Genomic DNA, 26,020 nt, shown 5'->3' on the forward strand with positions numbered 1-26,020 from the left:
ATAGGGTAATAATATCAATGTTTCAGTATAGGTAATATGATGGAGTTCTGCTTACAGAAGGGGCATTAAGTCAGACCGGAGAAAAAAGGCAATCAGAGAGGGCTTCCTGGAAGAGTATAGGCCAATCTATGGTAGCTCCTTCTTCACCTTTGGCTTTAAAACTCCTCTCCACTCTCAGCTGGAGGATCTCTTATTTTTTTCCCCTCTCCCTCTGGATCTGTGTCATAAAAGCCCAAGGAACAGGCCTGGCAGTCCAGATTCCTCTGTGGCAGCCGGTGAAGGGAGAAGTCTGGAACATGTATGTGATCACTTTTGCCCTGTCATAATAGGGATAACTTTTATGCCTCAACATTTGAATACCTTGGGTGAGGATTAGGACCAGTGCCAGTTCACATGTTTCTAAGTGATCAGAACCAGGGAATGCTCAGAAAAGTCTCTAAGCCTAGGCTGATCTTTGACTTTTGGTTAATGACATGGAGGTCATAAGGAGACCAGGATGGGGTCCTGTGGGTTGGGATGGAAAATGTTTGGAAAGGGGTGGTGATAAGGAGCCTTTAGGGAAACAGCCTGGTCAGGATGTGGCAGTGGACAGTGAGCACAAATGCTGACCCTGCTCGTGGCCCAGTGGGAAGTGAGAATCAGAGCAGACCTCATTGAAGAGGGAAGTGGTGTTTTGTTAGGGGAAGCCAGGTTTCGTCTCTGGCAAGGAGATGGAAGATGTGCTAAAGCAAATTAAGGTGGAGAACAACCACCATGTTTTGTACTATAACATCTCAAGTGGGAGGGCTTAGGGTAAATATCATGGGCCCGGGTTACCAATTTGGAGAATCACTGGATAATACAGTTCTCTATACACACACTTCATTTCAGGTCACTGGGTCTTGGAGCTCATTGTTATTTATTCGCATGGCAGTTAGAGGAGAAATGTAGATGTGGACAGTATGGTGTAAAATAGGCAAATCCTCTTGGCCTTCAGGACCAGGTACAGGACTGCACTGTATGTGTAGTTTCCTTCTGTCCACTTACCTATCCATCCATCCATCCATCCATCCATCCATCTTACAAATATTAAATCTATACTGTGGGCCAGCAAATAAGAATTGAGAGAGAAATAAAATCTAGCGCTTGGCTTACAGAGTCTTATAAATCTAATAGAGGAGAAGACTCATTAAAAATAGGCTATATAGGGGCGTCTGGCTGGCTTAATCTCCAGGAGTTTTAAGTCATAGAACATACGACTCTTGATCTTGGGGTCATGAGTCAATCCCCACATTGGGCCTAGATTTCACCTAAAAAAATAAGCTATATAGAGTGTACATAGAGAAGCCTGTCTGGCCCAAGGGTGTTGATGTAAACAGAGGCACACACCGGAAACTGCTAGTTGTTGGGCATAGCTGCTTCAGGGGATTCGGAAGGGGGTATTTAGACCAGACTCTGAGGGGTCTTGTATGGCAATGTTGAGCGTACATCAACATTTCCTTTTCTGGGCACTTTTAATACAATGTTCTTTAGCATTTGAGCCCATTTGTTATTCATTATTCATTTGTCTAATTGTGTCAGTCAGGACTGTGCACTGCAAATGGTAGCTACTCAGTTCAAACTGGGTTCAAGCATATCAACAAAAGAAGTTATTTGCTCACATTATTTAAAAGTTTAAGAGTATTGACTTTAGGTCTTGTTTGATCCTTGTGTTCAAATAATATCATCAGGACTGTTTCTCTCTTTGTCTCTTGTCTCTGCTTTCCTCTGTGTTGGTTACTCTCTCAGGGAGGATCTTCACAGATGGAGGCAAGAAAATATCCAGCTGCTCCAAACTTTTATTTCTCCCAGCTCAGCAGTTACAGCAGGAAGAGAACTTCTCTTTCCCAGGGGTCCCAGGGAAAGTTCTAGGATTCGCTTTGATTGGACTGGCTCCTTCCTATGCCCATCAGTGAACTGATCACTGTGGCATGGGAGACTAATGTGCCATGGACTGTGCTCACCCATGGTCTAGGATGTGGGACCAGCTCTATTCAAACCTTGCAGACTGAAATTAGAGGAGGGATAGTTTCCTAAAGGAAAATCTGGGTCCACCTACTAAAAAAATTAGGAATAATAAGAAAAATAAGGAAAAATAAGAACTGCTTATTATATCTTTGTAGTTGAATCATTGCTGAATCCTGGTCATAAGCATTTGCTATGACTGATACTCTACCCTGCTTGATGTAGCAGGACAGAACAAGCCCTTTCTGTCATAAATTTGGATGGGCTGAGTTACATGACATGCTGAGGCCTCAGCAATGGTCCAGTGGAGCTGGGAGGGACACTGGTGCTATAGAAACATGGCTGGAGTTCTGGTCCCCAAAGATGCCTGTGCAGTGTCCTTGAGGAGTGGTGAAATTGGGCAAAGAGCTTGGTAGGAGGCAGTTATTTCAGGGCTTAATAATGTTTAGAGTCAGGTGGGGGGCAGCTCTGGGGTTCTAGCTCCTCTGTCAGTTTGGAGCAAAGACTTAGTCAGCAGCTGGGGGTTCAGGGAGCTGACTCCAGGCTCCAGATAGAGATAGCAGCATGTGGTTAGTCATGTCTCTTGGAGATGGCCATGAACCTTCAAATCCTTCTCTGAAGACTCCTCTCCAGGTGTGTGAGATTTACATGTGAACTGCGGGTAAGAACAGAGAATTGCACACTGTTTATTATTAATAGGGTTTGGCACCACATCCTGTTTCGGAACTCCTAGCTCTAATGAACTGTGTTACTTGAATATAAGCTGCAGGGACCCCGTCTATACAGCTAATCTTGAGAAAGACTTACAAGGCCAGGATGAGGCCAGCTTCCATCTGAGCCTGCGTGCCCCACCCCCTACCCGCAGTTTGGGAGGCAGCTTTAGGCCTCATGGAATTCTAGGAGGGCTGAATCTCAGAAGGTGAAAGGGAGAATCTACAGAGAGGGAAGATTTTCAAGGGCATGTCTGCCCCAGCACCATAGCCAGTTATTTCTTTGACGTAGAACTGTGTGCAATCTGCTCCTTCTCAGGGTGAGCCATAGGGGCTTGTGTTGGGAAGTGAGGTGACCTCTTCATAGGGCATTGGTACTTGAACATTGGTTTGCCAAAGAATTATGGGTAAGGGTTAGGGGAGCCTAGTAAAATTCATATTTCCAGCCCCATTGCCAGGGATTTTGATTCAGTAGGTCTAGGGTGAGTGGGGTTCAGGATTCTGCATTCTTACCAGCCATCACAGGAATTCCAAATGCAAGTGGTCCAGGGAACATACTTTGAGACCCACTGGCTTTGAGGCTGGACTGTCTGCAGGCCAGAAATGTGGGCAGGACTCCAGTGTTGGGACAGCGTCTATATCGTAAGGCTTAGGGAGCACCTTGAGGTCAGAAATGGGGCTGAACCAAATGTTTATGTCCTTCCCTTGGTTAGGAAATGGCAGGTGAAAGGTTTTGGTGCCCTCGGCGTAGAGGAGCTGGGGACCATCAGGAGTGTTGTCATCCCATGCTAGGTCACCCCTGCATGTGCTCACTCCCTGCTTTTTTTCAGTGGAGACCCCTTTGACCATCCACATTGGGTTTATATCCAAATAATCTTTTCTTAATAATACTATTCATTGAGCAGCACATGATTACTAATTAAATTTTTTTAACCAATTATGTAGACATTAACATATATATATATATATATATATATATATATATATATGTTTTTTTTTTTTTTGAGAGATAAAATGTGTGTGCAGGGGAGGGGCAAAGGGAGAGGAAGAGAGAGAATCTTAAGCAGGCTCCATGCCCAGCTCAGAAGCTGAAACAGGGCTTGATCTCATGACTGTGAAATCATGGCCTGAGCTAAAATCAAGAGCCAGATGCTTAGTTGACTGAGCCACCCAGGTGCCTCAACATTTATATTCTTAAATAGAATTTACTCAGTTAACCAATATTAGAGCTAGTCAACACAGAGTATGTCACTAATGCAGAGGAGTTAGTTCCTGGTATAAATGGGGTGGTGAGGGGATTAGAGGAAGAACAGAACAGGGGCAGCATGGGTGGACCTAGCCTAGGAATGAAATAGTGGGGATGGTGGGTGTTGGTCTGTAATTGGGTTTAGAGGTACAGGAGGGAGGAGGTGGGTGTGGAGGCTCAGGGAAGGGGTAAGCCATAGTAATGTTGGGCTAGGTGAAAGATTATGAATTGGTAACATTTAGGAATAGCAGAGGTCTAAGTGGAATGTTCCGGTGTGGCTGTGTCCTTTCCAAGCTCCAGGCCCTGGACTTGGGGGTGTGATGGGAGTTCTCTGTGGAGGTGGAGGGCTTATGAGGCAGGCCTCCTCAGCCTCAGTCTCCCAAGTGTGTTTGGTAATTTTGGAGGTGCTGATTCTTGTCAAAGCCAAACACACAGGGGTTAGGAAGGACATGTCATTTGTTCATTCATTCATTTTCTCCCCAAATATTTACTGAGTCCCTACTAGGCTCCAGGCACCATTCTAGCCCCAGGGATACAGTGGTGATTACAATGCATGCCCTCACTCAGCTCCCGTAGTGGAGCTGTTAAACTAGTTAATTTCAGGTTGTGACAGGTTGTAAAGAAAAATAAAGGAGGTGAAGATGTTAGGGGGTGACTATATTGGGGGCAGCATCAGAGAGGGGCTCTCTGAGGAGACTTCTGAGCAGAGACCTGAATGAAGTGAGGATTAAGGCCGGCAGAACTCAGAAAAGAGTGTGGTCCAGGCTGTGTTTGGGGCCATGCCCTGATTTCATTCCAGAAGACTCTTAGGCCCATGGAAGTTTTCATGGCTATTGTGGGAGACGAGCTCACTTGCCCAGCCTCTATTTTGGGATTGGCACTGACTCATTGCTGAGTATTGGGCAACTGGCTCCCAGCTTGAGACTATTTCTACTGTAAAATGAGGATCTTAATAGCTACCTCTGTTTTACTAGAATCTCATGAGAATTGGTCAGTGTCTGTCTAGAAAGTATTTTTTATTACAAAAAATTGTATTTATCTTGAGTATAAGCTAAGGAGTAAATGGTTAGCAACTAACTCAGTTTTGTTTTTAGAGAGCAAAACTTAGTCCAGTTCACTTAGTGTTCTCACTCAGTTGACCCCCCAATGGCCCCCAATATGGCCTTGAACTTCTGCTGATTTTCTTGGTTTCAGCTCACTGTTCAGCTCTAGAATAAGAGTCCAAAACTAGACTCTGATCTCCATTCTATTGCTGACAACCTGTATGGCCTTGGGCAATTCACTTAACTTCTACTTCTATAGTCTTATCACCTATAAAATGGGTATAATAATCAAGGAAGATAAGGCTGTTTGTCCTGCAAAGTGTATAAACATAAACATAAGAGATAACTGTTATTAAAGTGGATATCTAAGGGTGACCCACCTTATATAGGTTATATACTGTTTATGGGGTCCCAACTTTGCCTCAGTGTTTCAGTGGACTGCTCAAGAGAGCAGGAGGAGGCCTGGGAGTTTGGTCTTTAAGAAATATGTAGTTCTCTCGTAGTTTCACCTTGTCTGTATTCAATATGATTGTGTCCCAGGAGAGTGTATTTAAGTGACAGAAAATCAGTGACAAAGTCTCAGAAGAGAGCAGAGAAATGCTGGGATTTGGGGAGCCAAAGCAGGCAAAAACAGCCTTAGAGAGAGGACTCTGTCTTTAGAGCACTTCCTTTCTCCTACTGTGTGACAGGCACCATGCTAATGTCTCTGGACCAGTCTGTGTGTAGCCCTAGTCTGACTCTATTCTGGAGGGGTTGTGGACAGCAGTGCAGTGACTCTGACACCCACTTACCTGATGATATGCACCAGGCTGAATGCTGGCAAGTCAAGGGTTGCAAGACAGAGTGTGATGGGTCTGCCTACTCCAAGTATCTACCGTCAGCCTGACAAGATTCCTCTGGTCTGGTCCCAAATGCCTTCCCTTAGTAAGTGCTGGGTATTGTGCTAACACCTTGTTTATATTATCTCACTCATTCTTCTCAACAACTCACTGGGGTGAGTTTTTGCTCACTAGTACAAAGTCTTGTAGTGAGTTTGTATTAGAGCCTAGACTAGACCACAGCCCCCTTTGCCTTCCAACAGCCAGCACTGCAGGCTCTTCCTACTCCTAGGAAGAGCCCCTTTGTGCACACCCATTCATATACACAGAAAGCCAGAAGTGCCTGAGAATTTTCCTGCTCCTGGGGTGGCCCCTAGCTAAGACTGTCAGGAGGTGCTGGAGTATCAGACCAGCGCCTTCGCCACTTGCTGAGACGGCTCTGGAGTATATATTCTCCAGCAGTCCCCTGCAGGGTTAGGCTGAAGTTACTTTCTATCCAACTTTTGTCTTGCTTGGCCTCCTCCCTTCCCCTGTCCTGCTCCTCCTATATCCCAAACACGTCACTAGCTTACAAGGGTCAGCTTCTGGGCAATCAAGATACCCACTCGGGTATGGGCTGAGCTGGAGCAGGATGTTATTCAGTGACTGATTACAAGAAAGAATTCGGAAGCTCTGTCTAGCAGTGACAGCCTGATCAAGAGTCCAGATGATCCCAGAGATCCCAATAATTGTGTCATACACAGAGACTTCAAATGAGCCCCTCAAAGTGGAAGGCATTGAATTAGGGAATTTATATTCCTATCTTATTTAATATTAAAACATCTATTAGACTTTTCCAGTTTTCATTGGCATGTTTGAGATCATACAGATTCAACAAAGTTCACCTTTTACTAATCTTAAAATCACATTGTACGTGAGGTAGCATTTCTCAATTGTACTTCGGTGGGACTCTGTTGATATGTTGCCTCAGTTATGTGAAGCTTTGACCCCATCATCACTGCCCACCGTCTCCTGCTAAACGTCCCGTTTTCTGTGTATTGATCTACATAACATTTATGTGGGTGACATTTTTAAAAAAATTTTTTTAATGTTTATTTTTGAGACAGAGAGAGACCGAGCATGAGCAGGGGAGGGGCAGAGAGAGAGGGAGGCACAGAAGCTGAAGCAGGCTCCAGGCTCTGAGCTGTCAGCACAGAGCCCGACGCAGGGCTTGGACTCACAAACTGTGAGATCGTGACCTGAGCCGAAGTCAGACGCTTAACTGACTGAGCCACCCAGGTGCCCCTTATGTGGGTGACATTTACTTCACCCCCTGAGATGATTGCAGATCTGGGTGATACTCTAGAGCAGTGCTATGTAATAGAGTAGCCACTAGCCACATGCAGCTATTCAGCATTTGAGTTATGACTGGTCTGAATTGAGATGTGCTTTTAAGTATAAAATGTCTATGAGGGATTTTGTAGTCTCTGTGGGAATAAGGATGTAAGTTATCTCATTAATAACTCATTAAAAATATTTATTACATGTTGAAACAACATTTGAGGTGTATTGGGCTAAATAAAAGATACTAAAATTAATTTCATCTCCTTTTACTTTTTAAAAACATGGTTAGTAGAAAATTTGAAATTACACATTTGGCTTACATTATATTTCTATGGGCAGTGCTGCTCTAGGGGCTCAAAGAAGGGGAGGTTTAGCAAGTGAAGTTGTCCAAATCCTGGACAGGCTGATCTGGGAAGAAATTGTGTGGATGTTGTGATGGCAGGGTTCTTTATGTGATCAGGAGGCAGCAAGGTGAGTCCTGTGTGACACCACTTTAAAAGGCATGCGGTTCTGCAGATGACCATTCATCTCTGGCTAGGAGGATTTATGGCTGACAAAAATGGCTTTTAAATCGGTCATCTGCCCACATGACATCACTGCCTTTCTGTTTCCAAGTACTTTGCGGAATTCACATTTGTTGTTTCTTTCTTGCTGTCATATTCTTGAGGGAAAAGAGGCCAGTTGAAGGAAGAGAAGAGGAGGAGGGAGGGTAGGAGGATTACTGTTGATTAGAACAGGGATGGGGGTGGGGGGTGGGGGGGATAGGACACTAGGAGACCTTAGGGAGAAGATCTCATTGGCTAACACAAAAGGTTCAAAAAGTCAGCTAGTCAAGTGATTTCTCTCTTTTTCTCAGTCTCTTTCTTTCTGGGGACTTTTGATTTTTGATGTTTATGATTGTTCCTGGGAAACCAGAAGCAGGTACCTTTGTTTTGCAGATTAGGAAATAGGGAAAAGAAACTGATGGGGGATTCCCAGACAGAAATAGGAGGTGTGGAAAAGGGAGGAGGAGCAGGATTTAAGGATCAAATTCTCTCTGTGTTGGCATGGAAGTCCCACTTTGGGGAAGTGCATTCTATCATCAGGGCTCTACACTGGGACTTTCCCATTTCAGTGACTTACTTGGCTGGGAGATAATGATTCTCTAAGGCTCCTGTTCATGTGTCTAAAGCTCAGGAGGTCCAGTCACTTAGCAGCATGGTGACTGCCTCAAGTAGTACAGTTTCTGGGACAAGGCTTTGGCACTGTCACAAGCCTCCCGGCTCTGTTTGGGTGCAATTAATGCTTTACTCCAAATGCATCCATCACCAGCAAACTAAAGTGAGAACACACCTGTTAAAAATGTTATTTTTGGGGCACCTTGGTGGCTCAGTCGATTAAGTGTCTGGCTCTTGGTTTTGGTTCAGGTCATGATCTCACAGTTCATGGGATCATGCCCTGAGTTGGGCTCTGTGATGATGGCGTGCGGAGCCTGCTTGGGATTCTCTCTCTCTCTCTTTCTCTCTCTCTCTCTCTCTGCCCTTCCCCTGCTTGTTCTCTCTCTCTCTCTCTCTCTCTCTCTCTCTCTCTCTCAAATAAATAAACTTAAAAAAAAAGTTCTTTTTGAGTCCTGCCTCTGTTCATAAACCTTCATTGGCTCACCATTGCCCACTGAATAAAATACCTAACTCCTTAGCCTGCCTCTAGTACCTTCCACAGTCAGGACCCAGGTTATCTGTTTGGACTGATCTCTCCCCACCCTCTCTCATCACCCTGGGCTCCAGCCAAACCATGTGCTTGCTAGATCCTCTGCCTGTCCCACACTCTTGCATCTACTTACCATGTTTACTACCTGGATGTCCTATCCACAGTTGTCACATAGCAACCTTTTCCTTCTCCATGAGAAGCCACCCCTTGCCTCCACAGCACTGTATAAGTCTTTTTGACCCTTGTAGACTATTATTTGTGCAGATGTGTCCCTGCTAGATTCTGAACAACTAGGGACTAGGGGAGAGACAGCCTATATTAGTCAGCCTGGACTTCCATAAAAAAATTGCCATGGACTGGGTGTCTTCAACAATAAAATATTATTTTCTCACAATTATAGAGTCTGAAAGTCCAAGATAAGAGTGTCAGTACGGTCGGTTTCTGGTGAAGACTGGCTTATAGACAGATACTGTATGCTTACACGGCAGAGAGAGAGATAGAGTTTTGATGTCTCTTCCTCTTCTTTTAAGGACACAAATCCTATTGGATTATGACTTCACCTAACCTTAATTACCTCCTAGAAGCGCTGTCTACGTTGGTGGGTTAGGACTGCAATATATGAATTTTAGGGGGACTCAGTTAAGTCCAGAGACTGCCTGATATTTAAATCCCTTCCAGCTTTAGCCCAGTATTCTATGCAGAGAGGGTGCTCAGTAAATGTATGGCATATTGAAAGAAATTTAATTCCATTGCCTCCAAGTAATTGTTTTTATAAGCTGTGCTGTTCAAGCCTGTGGGACTGCTGGGATCCCACAGCTCCTGGGAGGGCAAGAGGGAGTTAACAGGTTTTTGTGGGAATCAGACTGAAGGAATTGTGTCAGCTATAGCTATTAAGGATCAGCCTCATGAATATACTGTCTCTGGTGGGAATGTTGCAAGGCTGCTGTCCATTCATAAGGGAAGTTCCATATAGTTTTTGTGCTGAGAACAATAGTAATTCTCTGAGCATTTGGATTTGTTATATATAAAATTGTGTGATGGTGCACTCAGATATCACCTCACGCCAGTCAGAGTGGCCAAAATGAACAAATCAGGAGACTATAGATGCTGGAGAGGATGTGGAGAAACAGGAACCCTCTTGCACTGTTGGTGGGAATGCAAACTAGTGCAGCCACTCTGGAAAACAGTGTGGAGGTTCCTCAAAAAATTAAAAATAGACCTACCCTATGACCCAGCAATAGCACTGCTAGGAATTTACCCAAGGGATACAGGAGTACTGATGTATAGGGGCACTTGTACCCCAATATTTATAGCAGCACTCTCAACAATAGCCAAATTATGGAAAGAGCCTAAATGTCCATCAACTGATGAATGGATAAAGAAATTGTGGTTTATATACACAATGGAGTACTACAAGGCAATGAGAAGAACGAAATATGGCCCTTTGTAGCAACGTGGATGGAACTGGAGAGTGTGATGCTAAGTGAAATAAGCCATACAGAGAAAGACAGATACCATATGGTTTCACTCTTATGTGGATCTTGAGAAACTTAACAGAAACCCATGGGGGAGGGGAAGGAAAAAAAAAAGAGGTTAGAGTGGAAGAGAGCCAAAGCATAAGAGACTCTTAAAAACTGGGAACAAACTGAGGGTTGATGGGGGGTGGGAGGGAGGGGAGGGTGGTGATGGGTACTGAGGAGGGCACCTTTTGGGATGAGCACTGGGTGTTGTATGGAAACCAATTTGACAATAAACTTCATATATTGAAAAAAAAATTGTGTGATTATGTAACTGACCAGATGGTCTCTCTTTTGCATTGGTCAAATGGGAGGCCCACCTATAGTGACAGTTCAGTGGCACTCCTAGCCTCATTCATAGACTATCTTCATGTCTCCACTCACATATTTAATCATCTTTACCCTGCTTATCATTTATGCAATCATTATATTTTAGATACCTTTTAAGTTTTCAAAACTCCAGAAACACAGTAGGACTTCAGTGCATTTTAAAAATAAATAAAGGGGCGCCTGGGTGGCGCAGTCGGTTAAGCGTCCGACTTCAGCCAGGTCACGATCTCGCGGTCCAGGAGTTCGAGCCCCGCGTCGGGCTCTGGGCTGATGGCTCAGAGCCTGGAGCCTGTTTCCGATTCTGTGTCTCTCTCTCTGCCCCTCCCCCGTTCATGCTCTCTCTCTGTCCCAAAAATAAATTAAGAAACGTTAAAAATAAATAAAATTACTCATACTTTTCTTTAGAGGAATTGATAATTCAAATATCAATGTCCAGGTAGCATGATAAATTCACATATGAGCCTGGGAGGGGGTAAAAAAAATCTTTGTATTTCTACTTATCTATTAGTTATTGAGAATCCTTACATCAAACTTTTAAATGACTGCTAAAATTCCCATTATAGACGAGAAAGCTGAAGCTCCTGGAGATTAAGTAACATGTCCAAGTTCTGAGTTGGTGGATCTGGTTTTCAAATCTTGGTCCATCCCATGTCAAGATCAACATCTTTTCCATCTGTTCCCCTGCTTCCAGGATAGACACTAAATATCCAATAGTCTAGTTCTGGGGAGGGAATAAGCATAGCTAGAGGTGAGACAGAGTAATGGCCTTGGGGAGTTCTGTCCTATGATAAGGCAATTCGAGGCTCCCAGTTGGGAGACAAGCCATAGACAGGGGTTGAGCCTCTGGAGTGAGAGGTACTAGCAAGATCTCTTGTGTTACTGGAGGGCATTCGGGCCCCAGCTGGCCAGGCCTGGGTGTGGAGGCCAGCTTCCAGGACAGAGGAAGGCTTAAATGAGAACTGAGAACTGAATGAGAAACCCTGTTTTGGGGTACTAGTAGTTGAGAAGGCCTGGGCAGGAGAAGGGTGCTACAATGCTCCCAGAAGACTCTCCAGCACTTTGAGCCATTAAAGTAGTTCTTTGGGCCAATAAAGTAGTTCTAGATCCCACCAGCTTTGCCAGTAGGGCTCCTACTCTTCCTTCAGATCTGGGATTGCCTTAGGGACCACAGCTGGGTACAGCAGAGCAGGACACCTCAGTTCAGTAAGTATTAATTGAATGTCTGGTGTGTTCTGGGTGTTAGAGGAACACAGAACAATCATCCCAGGTCCTGACCTTAGGGACCTCGCTGTTCTGTGGGGGCAGATAGGTGTGAAGGGGGTCTGTTAAGGTCATGGTAGCACTCACATTCACACATCTCTCTTCCAGGGCCATGTTCTGCAATGATTTAAAAGAAAAGTATGAGAAGAGGATCATTATCAAAGGGGTCGATGCTGAGACCATGCACACTCTTCTGGACTACACATACACCAGCAAGGCGCTGATCACCAAGCAGAATGTGCAACGGGTCCTGGAAGCTGCTAACCTTTTCCAGGTGTGTGAAGAAATAGTCTCAGTGCTTTCCTCTGGAGCAGGGGAAAGCAGTGATTCCTCAGAGATCTGTCTGGACTGGCTCTCAGGCCTATACCTGGGACATACATACAACCATTCTCATATCCACACTTAGTTGGGCCTCTACTTACTTGAAAGTCAGAAGATGCTCCTTTGGAAGTTTCCTCAGAGGGGGTGAGATGTGGCATTGACTCCTTAATGCCATAAAGCCAGGGCAGCTTGGTGCCTGGAATCTATATGTATTTCCTGACTGCAGTAACTACAATTTGCAGAAGCCTAATTGGAGCCAGGGGTTCCAGTCACCACTTCATATTCATAACTTCGAATCCTTACTGGGAAGGAAGGGAAGGCAGTTTCTTCTCCCTATTTTACAGGTAGGAAGAGCAAGGCACAGAGAAGGGGGTTATTTGCACCCTGCGCCTTCTGCATCCAGGGGCTACATGCTTGCCACTAGACCCTACAGTCTCTCTGGGAGCAAGTGTCTAGACTTGGGGGGAATGCCCGACCTTGACTGGTCGGCACTTTGCGGTGGGTATGAAAGAAGAGCACTTTTCATGAGGGGTATTGCAGAAGATAAAAGACAACCCTGGGGATTAATTAAGTTTATTCATTTATTTTGAGAAAGAGAGAGAGAGAGCGCGCGCGCGCGCACACACACACACACACACACACACACACACACACACACACACACGTGGGAGAGGGGCAGAGAGAGAGGGAGAGAGAGAATCCCAAGCAGGCTTTGCACTGACAGTGCTGATGCAGGGCTCAAACTCACTAACCTCGAGATCATGACCTGAGCCAAAGTCAAGAGTCTGATGCTTAACCAACCAAGCCACCCAGGTGTCCCTAGGATTAAGTTTTATTGTTTCTTTTTGACTACATTTGTTGCAATCTGACTACAAGTATATTTAGCTTCATTGACTAATTAGATCCATAGATTCTGTCAGTTGCATCCACAGTTATCATTGGGGCCCCATCCCAAGTTACTATCTTTGCCTAGGTCTAAAAGTACACCTTAAACTTGGTTTTGCCGGGTGAAGACAGAGATTGTCTCACTGAGGATGTTGAGATTTATTGACAAACAGAGTCTAGGGACAAACCAGGTCATTCCCAGGGACTGAGACAAACATCAGATCTTGTGCATGGTTTGGGACTTGGGGAGGTGGTATCCTTCTGAATCCTCAGTAGGTCAGTGGTTGAGGGGAAACAGGTGGGGAATGAGGGGCCCAGAGTCAAGACCAGGGGCTATGGGATTTTTTTTATTGAGACTGGAGCCTAGGCAGGATCTGTGGAGTCCAGCAAGGAAGGGAGAGTAGAAAGAGGGAGGAGAGTCAACTATAAAACAGCACTGATGAGTTACGAATAATTGCCAATTTTATTGTCTCAGTTTTCTCAGGGTATTGTAAAGATACAGAGCAAGTTACTTCCATCAGGACTGGTCATGCCTTCTGGTGATGTGTCCAAGTCAGTTACCACCCCCACATACAGCCCTCCCCCCTTTCGCTGTCCTTACCTGCTTACACCTTTAGCCTTACTAACCGGCAGGGAAATACTCCTCATTATGTGGAGTGAGGGACTCAGTAGCTATATCGCATTCCTTCCCTCCCCCACAACTGCTCCAACAATCTGACCTCAGCAAAATCCTTCCCAGGTCAGATAGGGCCTCTATCTAGTTCAGCTTTTACCTGGGGGCTAAAACAGAGCTTCATGTATTCTACAGTGGGTGTGTGGGTGTGGGTATATGTGCAAATCTTTATTTAGCCTCCTTGTTTTCAGTAAGATGTCCTCATGTGTCTTTCTCAGTTTCTGGTGTCCCTGAGTCCAGAACCTCTCTTGTGTGGTTTCTCCAGAGATAAATCTTTTCCGGCAGGAACAAAAAATCTATCTTTTGTTCGGTTATAAGAGGTGGGGAGGAGTCCCAGGAGGCTTAAATTCTTCTTAAACCCACCCTTGTTATCAGCCCCATCTGCCCCGGCCTTGCTATTTCCCTGGGACTTTAATATTTCTGCTTTCTGGGGTTCTGAGGGACAAACTCCTTTGTAGGCACTTGGTCTGACCTCTCTTCTCTCAAAAAAAATCACTCTCCAGTCTTCACATTCTGTGGTTTGGGGTTACTGATATCTCCTGGTTTCAGTGAGGATGGAGTTTGTGTTTCTGTTTCTTGTTCTCCTTTTCAGTTTTGGGTGATTTTTATAAAAATTCTTTAGATAGTAAAGACTGTTATCTTTTGTAATAATGTTGCAAATATTTTCCATTGGTTATTTGACTCATGATTTTTAGTAATGACTTTTTTTACATATAAAATTTTAAAATTAGTGTTTAGTCAGATCTATTGATCATCTCCTTGATGTTTTTTGCCTTCGTTGTATGTTTTTAGAAAGACCTTCCCTATTGCTTAATTATATACTTACTCACTTCTAATTTCTGTTAGTTTTGTTATGTCCACAGCTTTGATATTTAAATCTTTAATGTATCTGGAAATCATTCTGGCATAAAGTTTCTCCGTTGTCTTCATTGTCATCATCCTCCTCCTCTGCCTCCTTTCCCTCCTTCTCCTCCTTCTTCTCATTTTCTCTCAAGTTGTGAGCTTCAACAGAGATTTTGGTTTTAATGAGAGGTGGAAGGAAGAGGAAGACAGAGACAGGATAGAGATAGAGCACGTTCTGTTTATTATTGATTCCCCTATCCTGGTAATCCCTCACCTCAAAATTTTCCAAATCTCATTCACTTTCTAGGCAAAAAATAGTAAGTTCTCTCTGAGGCTGTTTTACTAATTTTCCTAATGAGTGTTAATTCTTATGAAAACAAGAGAAGAGTGCTCTAGGTGTCTGGTTAGAAAGTCTGTTGCTTCTGGATAACTTGCTTTGAAAACTCAGATGTATAGAAAACTGGGGATATCTTCATTCCTGAAAACACCACAAAGGACAGAGATTTGTAGGTTGTTGAAATCACTTTGTGGTCTTAAAAAAAAATATTCTTTTGAATGGATAAAACATACCCTTGTTCCAAATTCAGAAAAACAGAAGGGGAGACAGTGAAACATTTTGCTATCTTCACTTTTAGTAGTATCTTGCTGTCCTTCATATTCTTTTTTTAAATTTTATTTATTTATTTGTTTTGAGAGAGAGAGCACGCGTGCATGCTCTTGTGTTGGGGGGGAGGGGCAGAGAAAGAAGGAGAAAGGGAATCCCAAGTAGGTTCTATGCTGTTAGTGCAGAGCATGACACGGGGCTCGATCTCAGAAACCATGAGATCATGACCTGAGCCAAAATCAACAGTCAGATGCTCAACCAACTGAGCCATCCAGGCGCCCCTGTCCTTCATATTCTATGCACACCCCAGTGTATATGTGCATATATCATTCCCACTCTTTGCTTCCAGTTTTTAACACAAATATTGGTGCACTATACACTTTTTTTTTTTTTGCATCTTGCTTTTTTTGGCTTCACAATATATTTTGGAGATTGTTATATATCAATATATACAGAGCCTTTTTGATGGCTGCATAATGTTGTTGGGATCTCCTCAGAAGTGAAACATGTTGAGTTATCTGTAATAGTCTCTTATAAGGCAGAATGGTGGGTTAGAAAGAACATAGGTATTGGACTCAGACAGAACCTGGGTGTAAATCCCAGTTCAGTCATTTATTTGCTGTGTGCACGTGGACAAGTTACTTAGATTGTCTGAGTCTCACCTTTCTTATTTGTGAAATTAGGATGATTATAATACTTACCTTTCAGGGAGAGTTATTGTGAGAATTAAGTGAGATGCTATTTGTAAAATACCTAATACATAATAGATGCTGGGTGGAATTTTCTTCCCATCATTTGTGCGTTAATTTTTACTTTACTTTGGATAATTTGTGCCTTGAATAAACTGACTGACATTGAGCTGTGAGGACATTTTCCTATGCTATACCCCAAGTTTTGCTTTTTCCTGGATTAGGATTTTAAGAGACCATGATTTAAAGTTTTGTTTCATCATGTTCATGTAACACTTGGTTAGTAGAATGAATTGGACTGGTGCTATATTTAATTGACTCAGAATTGTAGATGGAGAAAAGTGTGCCAGAGTTGGCATTTTATCTTGTTATTTTAGAATGTGTACAGAAGCTGATACCACCTTTCTTGGATGGAAATCAATGGGAACCAGATGATCTTGGTGTTTTCCACCCCATCTGGTAGTAAAGGGTTTTAGCTGTTACACCGTCACTGTGCCTCAGCTGCCCCCTCCCTTTCTACTTCTCTTTTCAAGTTTCTTCCTGTTATCCATTGATTCCTTCTATGCCAGAATTTCCTAGGCCAGAAAGAGATAATTTGATTGACCAAGCCAGTCACCGCTAATGCTGTTTGAAAAGACCTTTTCATGCAAAGCAACTTCATGAGTTGCTGGCCTCCTGAAGACTGATAACCCTGGGGTCAGCTACCATTACCACTGTCATTGGTCCAGTCAGCTGTGGCACAGGGTGGGACAGTTTCTTTTAGGAGGAAAGTTAGGGTGTGGCAGGTACTAAATGGACTGCCACGAGAGGAACTTTGCAGTCACTTAGCTGTGATTAATTAGCCAATTATGGGGAGAAATATATTTTCTCCAAGTAGTTTCTAGAAAGGTAAGAGTAAGAGAAGTACCTATGAGGAAAGGCCCAAGCGACCCTTCACAATGTGAGGCAGGGTTTTTGAGATGAATGTCATTCAGTGGGGGCTGCCCGGAACTTGCCTTATCTGGAACTTCAGGCTTCTGAGTTCTAGATAAGCAAGGCAGTGAGAAACTGTAGAAACTGTAGTTGTGGGACAATGGCTATAAGAACTTGGTAAGATTTTTCAGTTGTGGAGAACTGCCATGTTAGTTTGGAGAACTTTGTCACATTTGTTACTTTCATTTTTATTATTAAAAACTCATGAAAGAATAAGGGTTTGTGAGCTTATCTGCAGGGTAGCAAAAGATGTGAGGTCAGGGAGACCATGCTTACCCTTCATTTAGTCTTGGGACAGAAGATGGCTAAGATAACAGAGCAGCTGGTTAGAAGAAGCTTAGAAGAGAAAGGGAAATCAGGCTGAGACCTGAGGGGTGATGTGAGGAAAGAAAGAGGGATGCCAGAGTGGTGGTCTGGTCATCTGGCCTGGGCCCGAGAAGACCCAGGTGGGGCCTCCACAACACCTCTGGGGCTGAGATCTGTATGGATGAGGTAGCCATGTAGTCAGTGGCTGACCCGGATGGCTGGGACTGGCTTCTTGGCTTACTCAATATCTGGATCATAGTACATTAATATTTGTTGAATCGGTGAAGGCATGTGTCACTCTTGTCTATTACTAGTTGAATATGAGGACTGCCTCAGAAACTGCTCAATGCCCCATCAAAAATTGCCTGACCTCCTTTAAGAGGACACTAAGAAGCCCACTCCTGGCTTTTAGAAATGTTGTGGGCTGGTAGAGGAGGTAGTATTCCACAGGTTAATACTAATAATTGCTTCATTTTTAAGCACCCACTAAGTGCCAGGCACCTAACAAAAGCAGGTCTCACTCATTACATTACATCATTACGGATGGAATTGTGTTGTCATTGATAGGGACCCACAGATTGTGTCTACCCACCATCGGAATAGCCAATGGATCCAGGTGAGAAAACCAGCCCAACTATTTCTTTGCTACTGTCTAGAGAAAATCAATCTGTTGACTGATGCATCCTCTCCCACACATTCCCTTTGTCAACCAATGTTGCTGTGTGGCCATTGTAGGTGATAAGAAATTGGGGTTACTCTCCTGGGTCCGCAGGAGAGTAATAGTTGTGCTTCCCAGAGCATTCACAATGTGGCAACTGTTTTGCCTACATGGTTTCATTTAAAATGAGGTATGTATTTTTACCCCCAATTTTTAGTGATGTAAAAGATCAAGGTTTCATGGCTAATGAGAGAGGAGCCTGGATTTCACCCCTATCTGCTTATGCTAGCCTGTGTGTTCCCCACTACATACTGCATGCGTCCCTCAGAGCAAGGCCTGGAGCAAGTCAGGATACTGAAGGCAGCTGGGGCTGTTGGCATCCTCAGGGAGGGCTGCCCAGTGGAAAATTCTGGAAACCAGTGGGGCCCTGTAATTGTGTCAGCAGGTGAGACTGGCACAGCTGCCACCCCTCATGCCTGACTCCCTCTGGGGAAACCAAATGTCCCCATCTCAACAGTAGCCTGCTGCTGTCCACACAGTGTCTCTTTAAACGCATTTCTGTGTTTAATCTCAATGTTTACTCTTTTTTACTTTTAGGTATAATTTACGTTTAGTAAAATGCACACATCTTAAATGTACAGTTTTTGATTTTTTACACGTGTTTGCAGTCACGTAACCACCACCCAGATCAAGCTCCAGAACATCCTTGGCATCCCAGAATGCTCTCTTATGCCCTCCACAGGTAGTACCTCCCCAGGGAGAGCTATCACTCTGGCATCTGTCACCATACATTAGTTTTGCCTCTCTGAATTGCATATTGTTCTTGAGTTCTAATTAGTATAGAGGATCTAAATCTGAGGCTACAAATGTAGGTGTGCAAAGATAAAAGCATGATTTAACCTATTATTTTTCTAACATTGAACTTAATCTGTTTCCTGAGCTTCCCATTCTATCAGTGATAGAAATTGTAGTCAACCTAATGATATCTCATTTGAGGAAAGCTTCATCAATTTAGCATCTGGTTTGCTTAAATGGTTCCAAGGGGGTGTTTACAGATTACCAGGACATTATAGAAAGAGGCATCTGGCCCAGGCTTACCATGGTTATTTGCATCATTGGTCTATGCTGGCACCTGCTGGAACATCTGTGTTCCCATTGGTCTCTCTCTGATCATTGACTCCTTCACCCGTGGCATCAGCTGGAAGTCCTCAGGCCCACCTGGTTCAGGCCCTCAGTCTTTGTGGGTCACTGTGCATTCTCTTTGTCCCGTTTGCAAGGCCTCCTCAGGTCTGCCAGTCCTCTCAGTGATTTCTTTGTCCCTCTCAGGAACACACAAGAAACTTCCATTTGCTTGCCTGTGCCAGTCTGGAACTATAGGGAATTTGGAGCAACTGCCATAGGTCCCCTTTGTCTAGAAACAACGCATTCCAGCTTCTCTTCTGCTTCTGCTATACTGGACTGCCGCTTTTCTGATTTCCTTTAGGAAGTCGAGGCACACATCCTTTTGCTCTCAGCTCCACAATCTCTAAGGAGCTTTTTGCTTTTCCTTTACTCTAGAGTTTGGCCTGGGTTGGGAGGCAGGGCATCATCTCAAGGACCCACACCTGCTTCTCACTTTATCACTAGACTCTCCTCTTTTTTCTTGGCTCCGGAATCATTGTTGGAAAAGCTGGCTGCTACATCATCATCCATTCTCCTACGTCTGTTGCTTTGACATAAACTGTATGCCTAGACTCTTTGGTATTCTGGCTTTTCCAGTTCAAAGGGCCCAGTTATTACTACTAACTGGTGTTTCAAAACTAATTTTCTACTGTAGGTTCTGAAAGTGTATTTAGAAACTCAAAAATCAAAATTGTCTTCTTTTGTCTATCCTATCATTCTTTCCCTGGGTATTCAGCCCTAGTTGCTGCCCATGGGTGGTGAAATACAGGAAGTGAGATATGGGGTTTTTGTTGTAATGAAAATCCATGTTACTACCAGATTTTGACTTTTACTTCTACCTAATTTCTACAAATTACTAACTATTTACTACATTCAAGGTACTTTGTAAGAAACTATCGGGGAAATAAAGACAAAAATTATAAATATTGATCACATTTGTTTAGCAATTTATTGTATTCTTTCCCCTGCACGATCCATTCTGATGTTGACAATATTTCTGTGAGTGGGCTGGCCAGGTAATTCCTTCACAATGAGACTGCAAAGTGGGCTTTATTATTCTCAACACTTTCCAGACAAGGAATCTGTGGCTCAGAGAGAGTTCAGCTCATCAAAGAGTTGAAGCCATAATCAGAGGCCTAAACCCAAAACTTCTGACCCCTATACCTGCCTCCCACCACTACCCCCAAAGCCTCAAAAGCAAGGACTCCCACTGAGCTTTCAAACCACAGGGCAATCCAGCCAGACCCCAGGGCAGAGTATAGGGTAGAAAAACGTTCTGGCCCTGAAGGAGGTGGCATTGACTTGGACTTCATAGAATAGGTAGGATTTCAACACATGGCAGCTGGGTTGGGGGAAAAGTATGTAGGCAGAAGCAAAGACTTAAGTTTCCACTTCCCTACCTGATACCTTACCTGTTGCAGCTGTCTGCTCATAGACCTGCTTCTCAGGACTTGGCTTTGCTTAGATGCCCTACTGCTTCTGTGCCCTAAATTTGCACGCGCGCACACACACACACATACACACACACACACACACACACACCATATCCTGAGCATCAAACATATCCCAGACATAGTCATTCCATTTAATCCTCATAGTGGTGTCCCTTCTTGGCCTTCATCGTGTCCCTGAGCTGAGTCACTAAGCTCCAGCACTTGCCCCTTGACTCTTAGTATGGCCCATGTGGCTCCCTCATTGTGTGCTGCTGGCCCGTTGGGGGCCCCACTAGCTCCTCTGAAAATTCAGGGGCTGTCTGTTGCCTGAATCTTGACCAAACTTCCCACACCCTTTCCTTTCTCCCTGATCCCACTTCTGAGGTCAGTGTACCTCTATAGTTGCCTCAGTCCCCCAGAGCCTGCCCCACCTTAGTGAGTGGACCATTTGCAGGTCTTAGCTCCCTTTCCTGCTCACCCCATATAGTTTCCAGGAACCAGCAGACCCCTCAGCCAAGTCTAGAGCAAGGACTGAAAGTTTGGAGCAGAGGACATCCTGGGAGTAGGGAGGCGGTGTATGGCCTTTGGTCTGAAGTAGATTATCATCTGAGAGAGGGGGAAAGGGGCAGGGATGGAAGATTAGGATCAGTGGCAATTTACAAATTTTAAGTATGAAGATCCTTCTTTCATATCAATACACACCCCATAGAAAAGTTTTATTTTTTATGACTATTATCTGAGAAGAAAAATGGTGACAAAAAATATTTACTATGAATTCATAAACAGGGGTGCCTGGGTGGCTCAGTTGGTTAAGCATCTGACTTTGGCTCAGGTCATGATCTCACAGTTCAAGAGTTCAAGCCCTGTGTTGGGCTCTGCACTGACAGCTCAGAGCCTGGAGCCTGCTTTGGATTCTGTGTCTCCCTCTCTTTCTGCCCCTCCCCTGCTCATGCTCTCTCTCTCTCTCAAAAATAAACAAACATTAAAAAAATTTAAAAAAATAAATAAACTTAAAAAAATGAATTGACACTTTCAAATAAATTTGAAGTTTTTAAATCTCATCAACAAATTATATGCTCTTCACATACACTGATTTGTTGGGGCTTGAAGGTAAGAATACCAATGTCTTTATACACCCTTTGCAATAACTATAAGGTCACTTAGGGACTGTGGTCAATGGAATTATTGATTTGGGTCAAAATATGGATTCAGTTTTTCTGGGGTGGATTTGAAGGCACCTCTAGGGAGATGTGGAATTACATTGGTTAAGTCTGTTAAGATCCCAGATTCTGGAGACCCTGAAGGGAAGCAGAGGAAGGACAGTGGAGATGGGGAGCAGGGCGTACATTCTCATTGAGACAGACACTTCTCATGGGAACTGCAGCTATGTCTCAAGTGGTTTCTTTGATTGTATTTTTAGTCCTTGTTCGAGGTCAGGTGCCTGACTGTAACCTTTTGCTCACATGTCCCCTCAAACAGGAAGTTGGCTGTCTGTTGCCATTATCTGTCATCACTCAGCTTTAATAAACAAGTTCATGTGTCATTTGGACAGGCTGAGAATGAAAATTTACACTGGCATCTTAACTAATCTTGAATACGAAGAAATAAAAAACACATATATTTTAAATAAAACAATTTATTGTTCCCATGACTCCCCTGCCCATCAGCAGTTTCTCAGCCATTGGTTAGTATGCTGCTCTATACCCCTCATACTTAAAAGTGTTTATTGAAGCATATTCTGAGGGGAATGTAGACAATTTGGAGATCACCACTACCCTTGTTCTCATAAGGCCTCTTCAGACTCTCCTTGAATTTTGTTAGCTTAACAATGTGACAGTTACAGAGGCAGTGTGATGCCCAATGAGAAGAGTGAGCTAGCCATGACCTTGAGCATCATCTGTACCACTTACTGGCTGTGTGGCCTTAGGCAACACACTCAACTCTTTGAATTCACTATTTCTTCCTTTGTGCAAATGGTCTGTGCTAATACCTACCCTATTATTACTTGTTAAATAAAGTATATTTGTTAAAAAATAAAATTTATTCATTAAAAAAATGGGTGGGGAAGTGTCTAGCATAGGTCTTGGTACATACTAGGTATCTGAAAACTATTTTCCTCCCCTCTCTTCCTTTTGGCAGAGTTTGTGCTAGGGGCTATTAGAAATAAAAACACAAATATGACCCAGAACCTGCCCTTGGGATGCCTGACTGTTGTACAAAGGAGAAATGTAATTGGTGCTCCACAGAGGGTCAAGTGAGTCGCTCAGTGGAGCACAGAGGAGGCAGGGATTGATTCTGTGTTGGGCAACTGAAAAAGCCATGAAGCAGGAAGTGGCTTTTGAAAAAGAACTTCATGAATTGGCAGGATTTCTCCATTTCTTTTCCCTTCCTTTATCTTTCATTTTCCTTTCTTCTTAAGCACATATTGACCCAGAATTAAAAATGTCCAGAGGCAGAGAAGGCTTAAAACACAGTCAAGACTCTCTGGTCTTGTCGTCCTGGCTCTCCTTCTTGTGTTGGCTTTGTCCTCAGGTGCATGGATACTAGAGAGCAACTCACAGCATCTCCTGTAAACTCAATTTTCAGAAAACTGCCACAGGTGCAAACAGATGCTTGCACACTGTTGTAGGGGTTCACAGACTCTGGACCCCCTCCGTCAGTCCCAAACTTAACACTCCAAATGAAAAAAATAACCTGTGTGTAGATGAGGCGATGGCCATGGTACTCCTTCCCCCTTTTTTTTTTTAAGTTTTATTTATTTATTTGGGGGGGGGGGCAGAGAGAGAGAGAATCCCAAGCAGGAGAGGGAGAGAGAGAGAATCCTTTGTCGGGCTCTGCACTGTCAGTCGAACTCACGAACCGTGAGATCATGACCTGAGCCGAAATCAAGAGTCACTTAACCTACTGAACCACCCAGGCACCCCTCTTCCCCTTTTTTTGAAGTTAATTTAAAAGGGGCCTTCTCAGTTGAAATTGGGGTGAGCTATCCTGATTCCTTTCTTAAACAGTGGAGCTCTGGAGTCAAACTTGCCTGGGCAGGGAGAGCAGGATTTTAACAGAGTGATGAGAGAGGAAGCAGGTTCAGGCTGATGAAACAGCCTGAGCACAGAAAGGCTCTGTGACAGACAAGCTTAGGAATGTTTGGGGAAGGTGAATAGACAGGTCTGACTGTGGAGAGGTTCTATCAGGGAAAGTCCTGGTGACAGTGTACAGCTTGAGGGGTAAGAATAGGGCTGCCTTCACTTTCAGGCAGTGGAATCACCGAACTGTGTTATATAGCATTTATCACAGTTGTAATTTGACACGTGTGTGATTATTTGATTACTGTTTGCCTTCTCCACTCGTCTGTCAGGTCCAATGAGCACAGGCACTGTGTCTCTTTCTGCTCACCTCTGTTGTCCGATACTGACTGATGGCCTACTACATAACAGATGTTCAGTACACATTCTGGAAATTAACAGGTGGATGAATGGGGGAATGAATGGTGTCTGGCTGGGGAGGGACACTCTGGATCAATGTTTCTAACAAATGTGAGCTCCAGTACTTGGTTTGATTCTCCTTCACGGTTTCCTTCTTTGCTTATTAGTAGTCATGAAGCAGGGGTAGGAATTGGCACCTTGTGGGTCAAGCTTTCCTCCAGGCAGATCAGATTACTGGAGCTCTTGTTGGTGAATTGTGCAAATCATGGTTGGCATCTGCCAAGCCCTTGTCCTGTACACACACTGCTCGACCTGAGGAAGCTTGAAGTTGTCTTAAAACATGCATTTTTGGAATTAGATAAGACTGCTTCAAATTTTAGCTCTACCTCTTATTAGCTATAACTGTTTGAGGAAATCACTTCTCTGGATCTCCTTTCCTCATCTATAAACCAGGAAAGATAATAAACATCTACTTTATAGTATTGTGAGGATTAAATTAGCTCAGTAATATAAAGGGGCTGGCACATAATAGGTGTTCTTTGTTTTATTTTTTACATTTTATTTTCTCATTGTGTCCTTGAAAATTGCAAGGAGTATTTCTTTTCTTTTCTTTTTTCTGATTTTAAAAGCAACTTCATGCTCAGTGTAGAACATTTGTTCTAAACAGCAAAGTCTAAAAGAAAAATTAGCAACTGCATTTGAGATAAACACGATTCGCGTTTTGATGTGTTACCTTCAAGTGTTTTCGCCATTCATGAGAGACTTTATTGTAAAACAGATAATCCTGTCACATGGTGGACAATGCAAGGGAGGACATAAAGGTAAACAGTGAGAAGTAAGCCTTCCTCTGTACCCAGACCCCAGCCACCAGTTCCCCTCCTCAGAGACAACCACTATTACCAGGTTCTTAGGTGGCCTCCTAGAGACAGTTTACATATTTAGAAAATCTGTTTTATTTTCATACCATCTTCTTCTTATGCAAACACTGGAATCGTGTATGTGCTATTTACACTAGAGGCTGTCACAAAAGTGAGTTCCCTTTTAGCGCTCATAGATATCTCTGTGGGCAGGGCCACATACGGCTCTGGTGACAGGTTCTGAGGGCTCAACAAGGCTTGGTCTCAGATGTATATTTTTATTCTTTGAACTGAAAATCTGCAGACAACTCAACAGGTGTTAGAGTTCTCAGTCTCAACCGTTTCTACAGTTGCTCATGCGAGGAGTAGATCTGCAGGCCATGGCTGGAGCCAGCTACAGGGCAGTCTGAGGTAGAATTAAAGCTACTCCAACATTTCATTGACCCTCAGTCAATTTTCTTAAAGTTTATTTATTGATTTTGAGAGAGAGAAAGCGGGGGGTGGGGGGAAGAGGGGCAAAGAGAGGGAGAGAGAGAATCCCAAGCAGGCTTCATGCTGTCAGTACAGAGCCTGATGCAGGGCTCGATCTCACAAATCTGTGAGATCATGACCTGAGCCAAAATCAAGAGTTGGACACTTACCCAACTGAGCCACCCAGGTGCCCCTGACCCTCGGTCAATGTTTTCTAAACTGACAATTGGAACGAGAGTTCTGACATGGAAAGGTAATATGTTGCAATCGGGATTGATCCAAAAATCAGGGATGTGTGCCCCCTAGAATGCACTGGACTGAAGACCAAAGCCCAATCATTCTAAGACCAGTCCTGCCCCTGCCCCCACCCTTCAGGCCCCACAACTCTGCTACCCTCAGCTCCTGTCACTGGAGCTCTTCTCTGCAGGCTACATCCGTCCCAGTGCAGGTCTGTCCCATTCATACTGTCACTGGGCCCTGCCTTCAAATTGGCCCTCCCTGCCAGGTCCTCTCCACTCAGCCTCCCTCTTTCCCTCCTGTTAATTCATCAACACAAGAACACTGAGACCTTGACTCTCCATGGAGCCCAGTGGATATGGAGTGGGGATAGGAAGTTGGATGTGTTCAAAGCTAAGCTCCAGAGAACAGTGAGTAAGAATGGACTGATACATTTGAATATCGTACACTTGAAACTAATGTAACACTGTATGTTAATTATATTGGAATTAAAATTAAAAATGAAAAAAAGAATGAACTGATGCATTTGAGACACCTCATCTGGAAAATGAATATTAAGTAATATAATGGATATG

At 43.8% G+C, this 26,020-nt stretch overlaps 1 protein-coding gene across 10 annotated transcripts in view; it reads left to right on the plus strand.

Annotated features, from left to right (window-relative positions):
• Window positions 1-26,020, plus strand: part of KLHL6 (kelch like family member 6) — a 148,201-nt gene that overhangs the window by 62,309 nt on the left and 59,872 nt on the right. For 9 of the 10 annotated variants that reach the window (XR_008297786.1, XR_008297784.1, XR_003420803.2 and 6 more), the window contains one exon: window positions 12,025-12,190. Coding sequence is in view for 6 of the 10 variants with exons in the window: in XM_053221165.1 (XP_053077140.1) it covers window positions 12,025-12,190 (166 nt within the window). In the remaining 4 variants the exon portion in view is untranslated. Of the gene's footprint in view, window positions 1-11,043; window positions 11,860-12,024; window positions 12,191-26,020 lie in introns of those variants that run through there. The other variant, XM_053221167.1, reaches the window with a different exon arrangement.

Source organism: Acinonyx jubatus, chromosome C2 (genome assembly GCF_027475565.1).
Source record: "Acinonyx jubatus isolate Ajub_Pintada_27869175 chromosome C2, VMU_Ajub_asm_v1.0, whole genome shotgun sequence".
NCBI classification, from domain to species: domain Eukaryota; kingdom Metazoa; phylum Chordata; class Mammalia; order Carnivora; family Felidae; genus Acinonyx; species Acinonyx jubatus.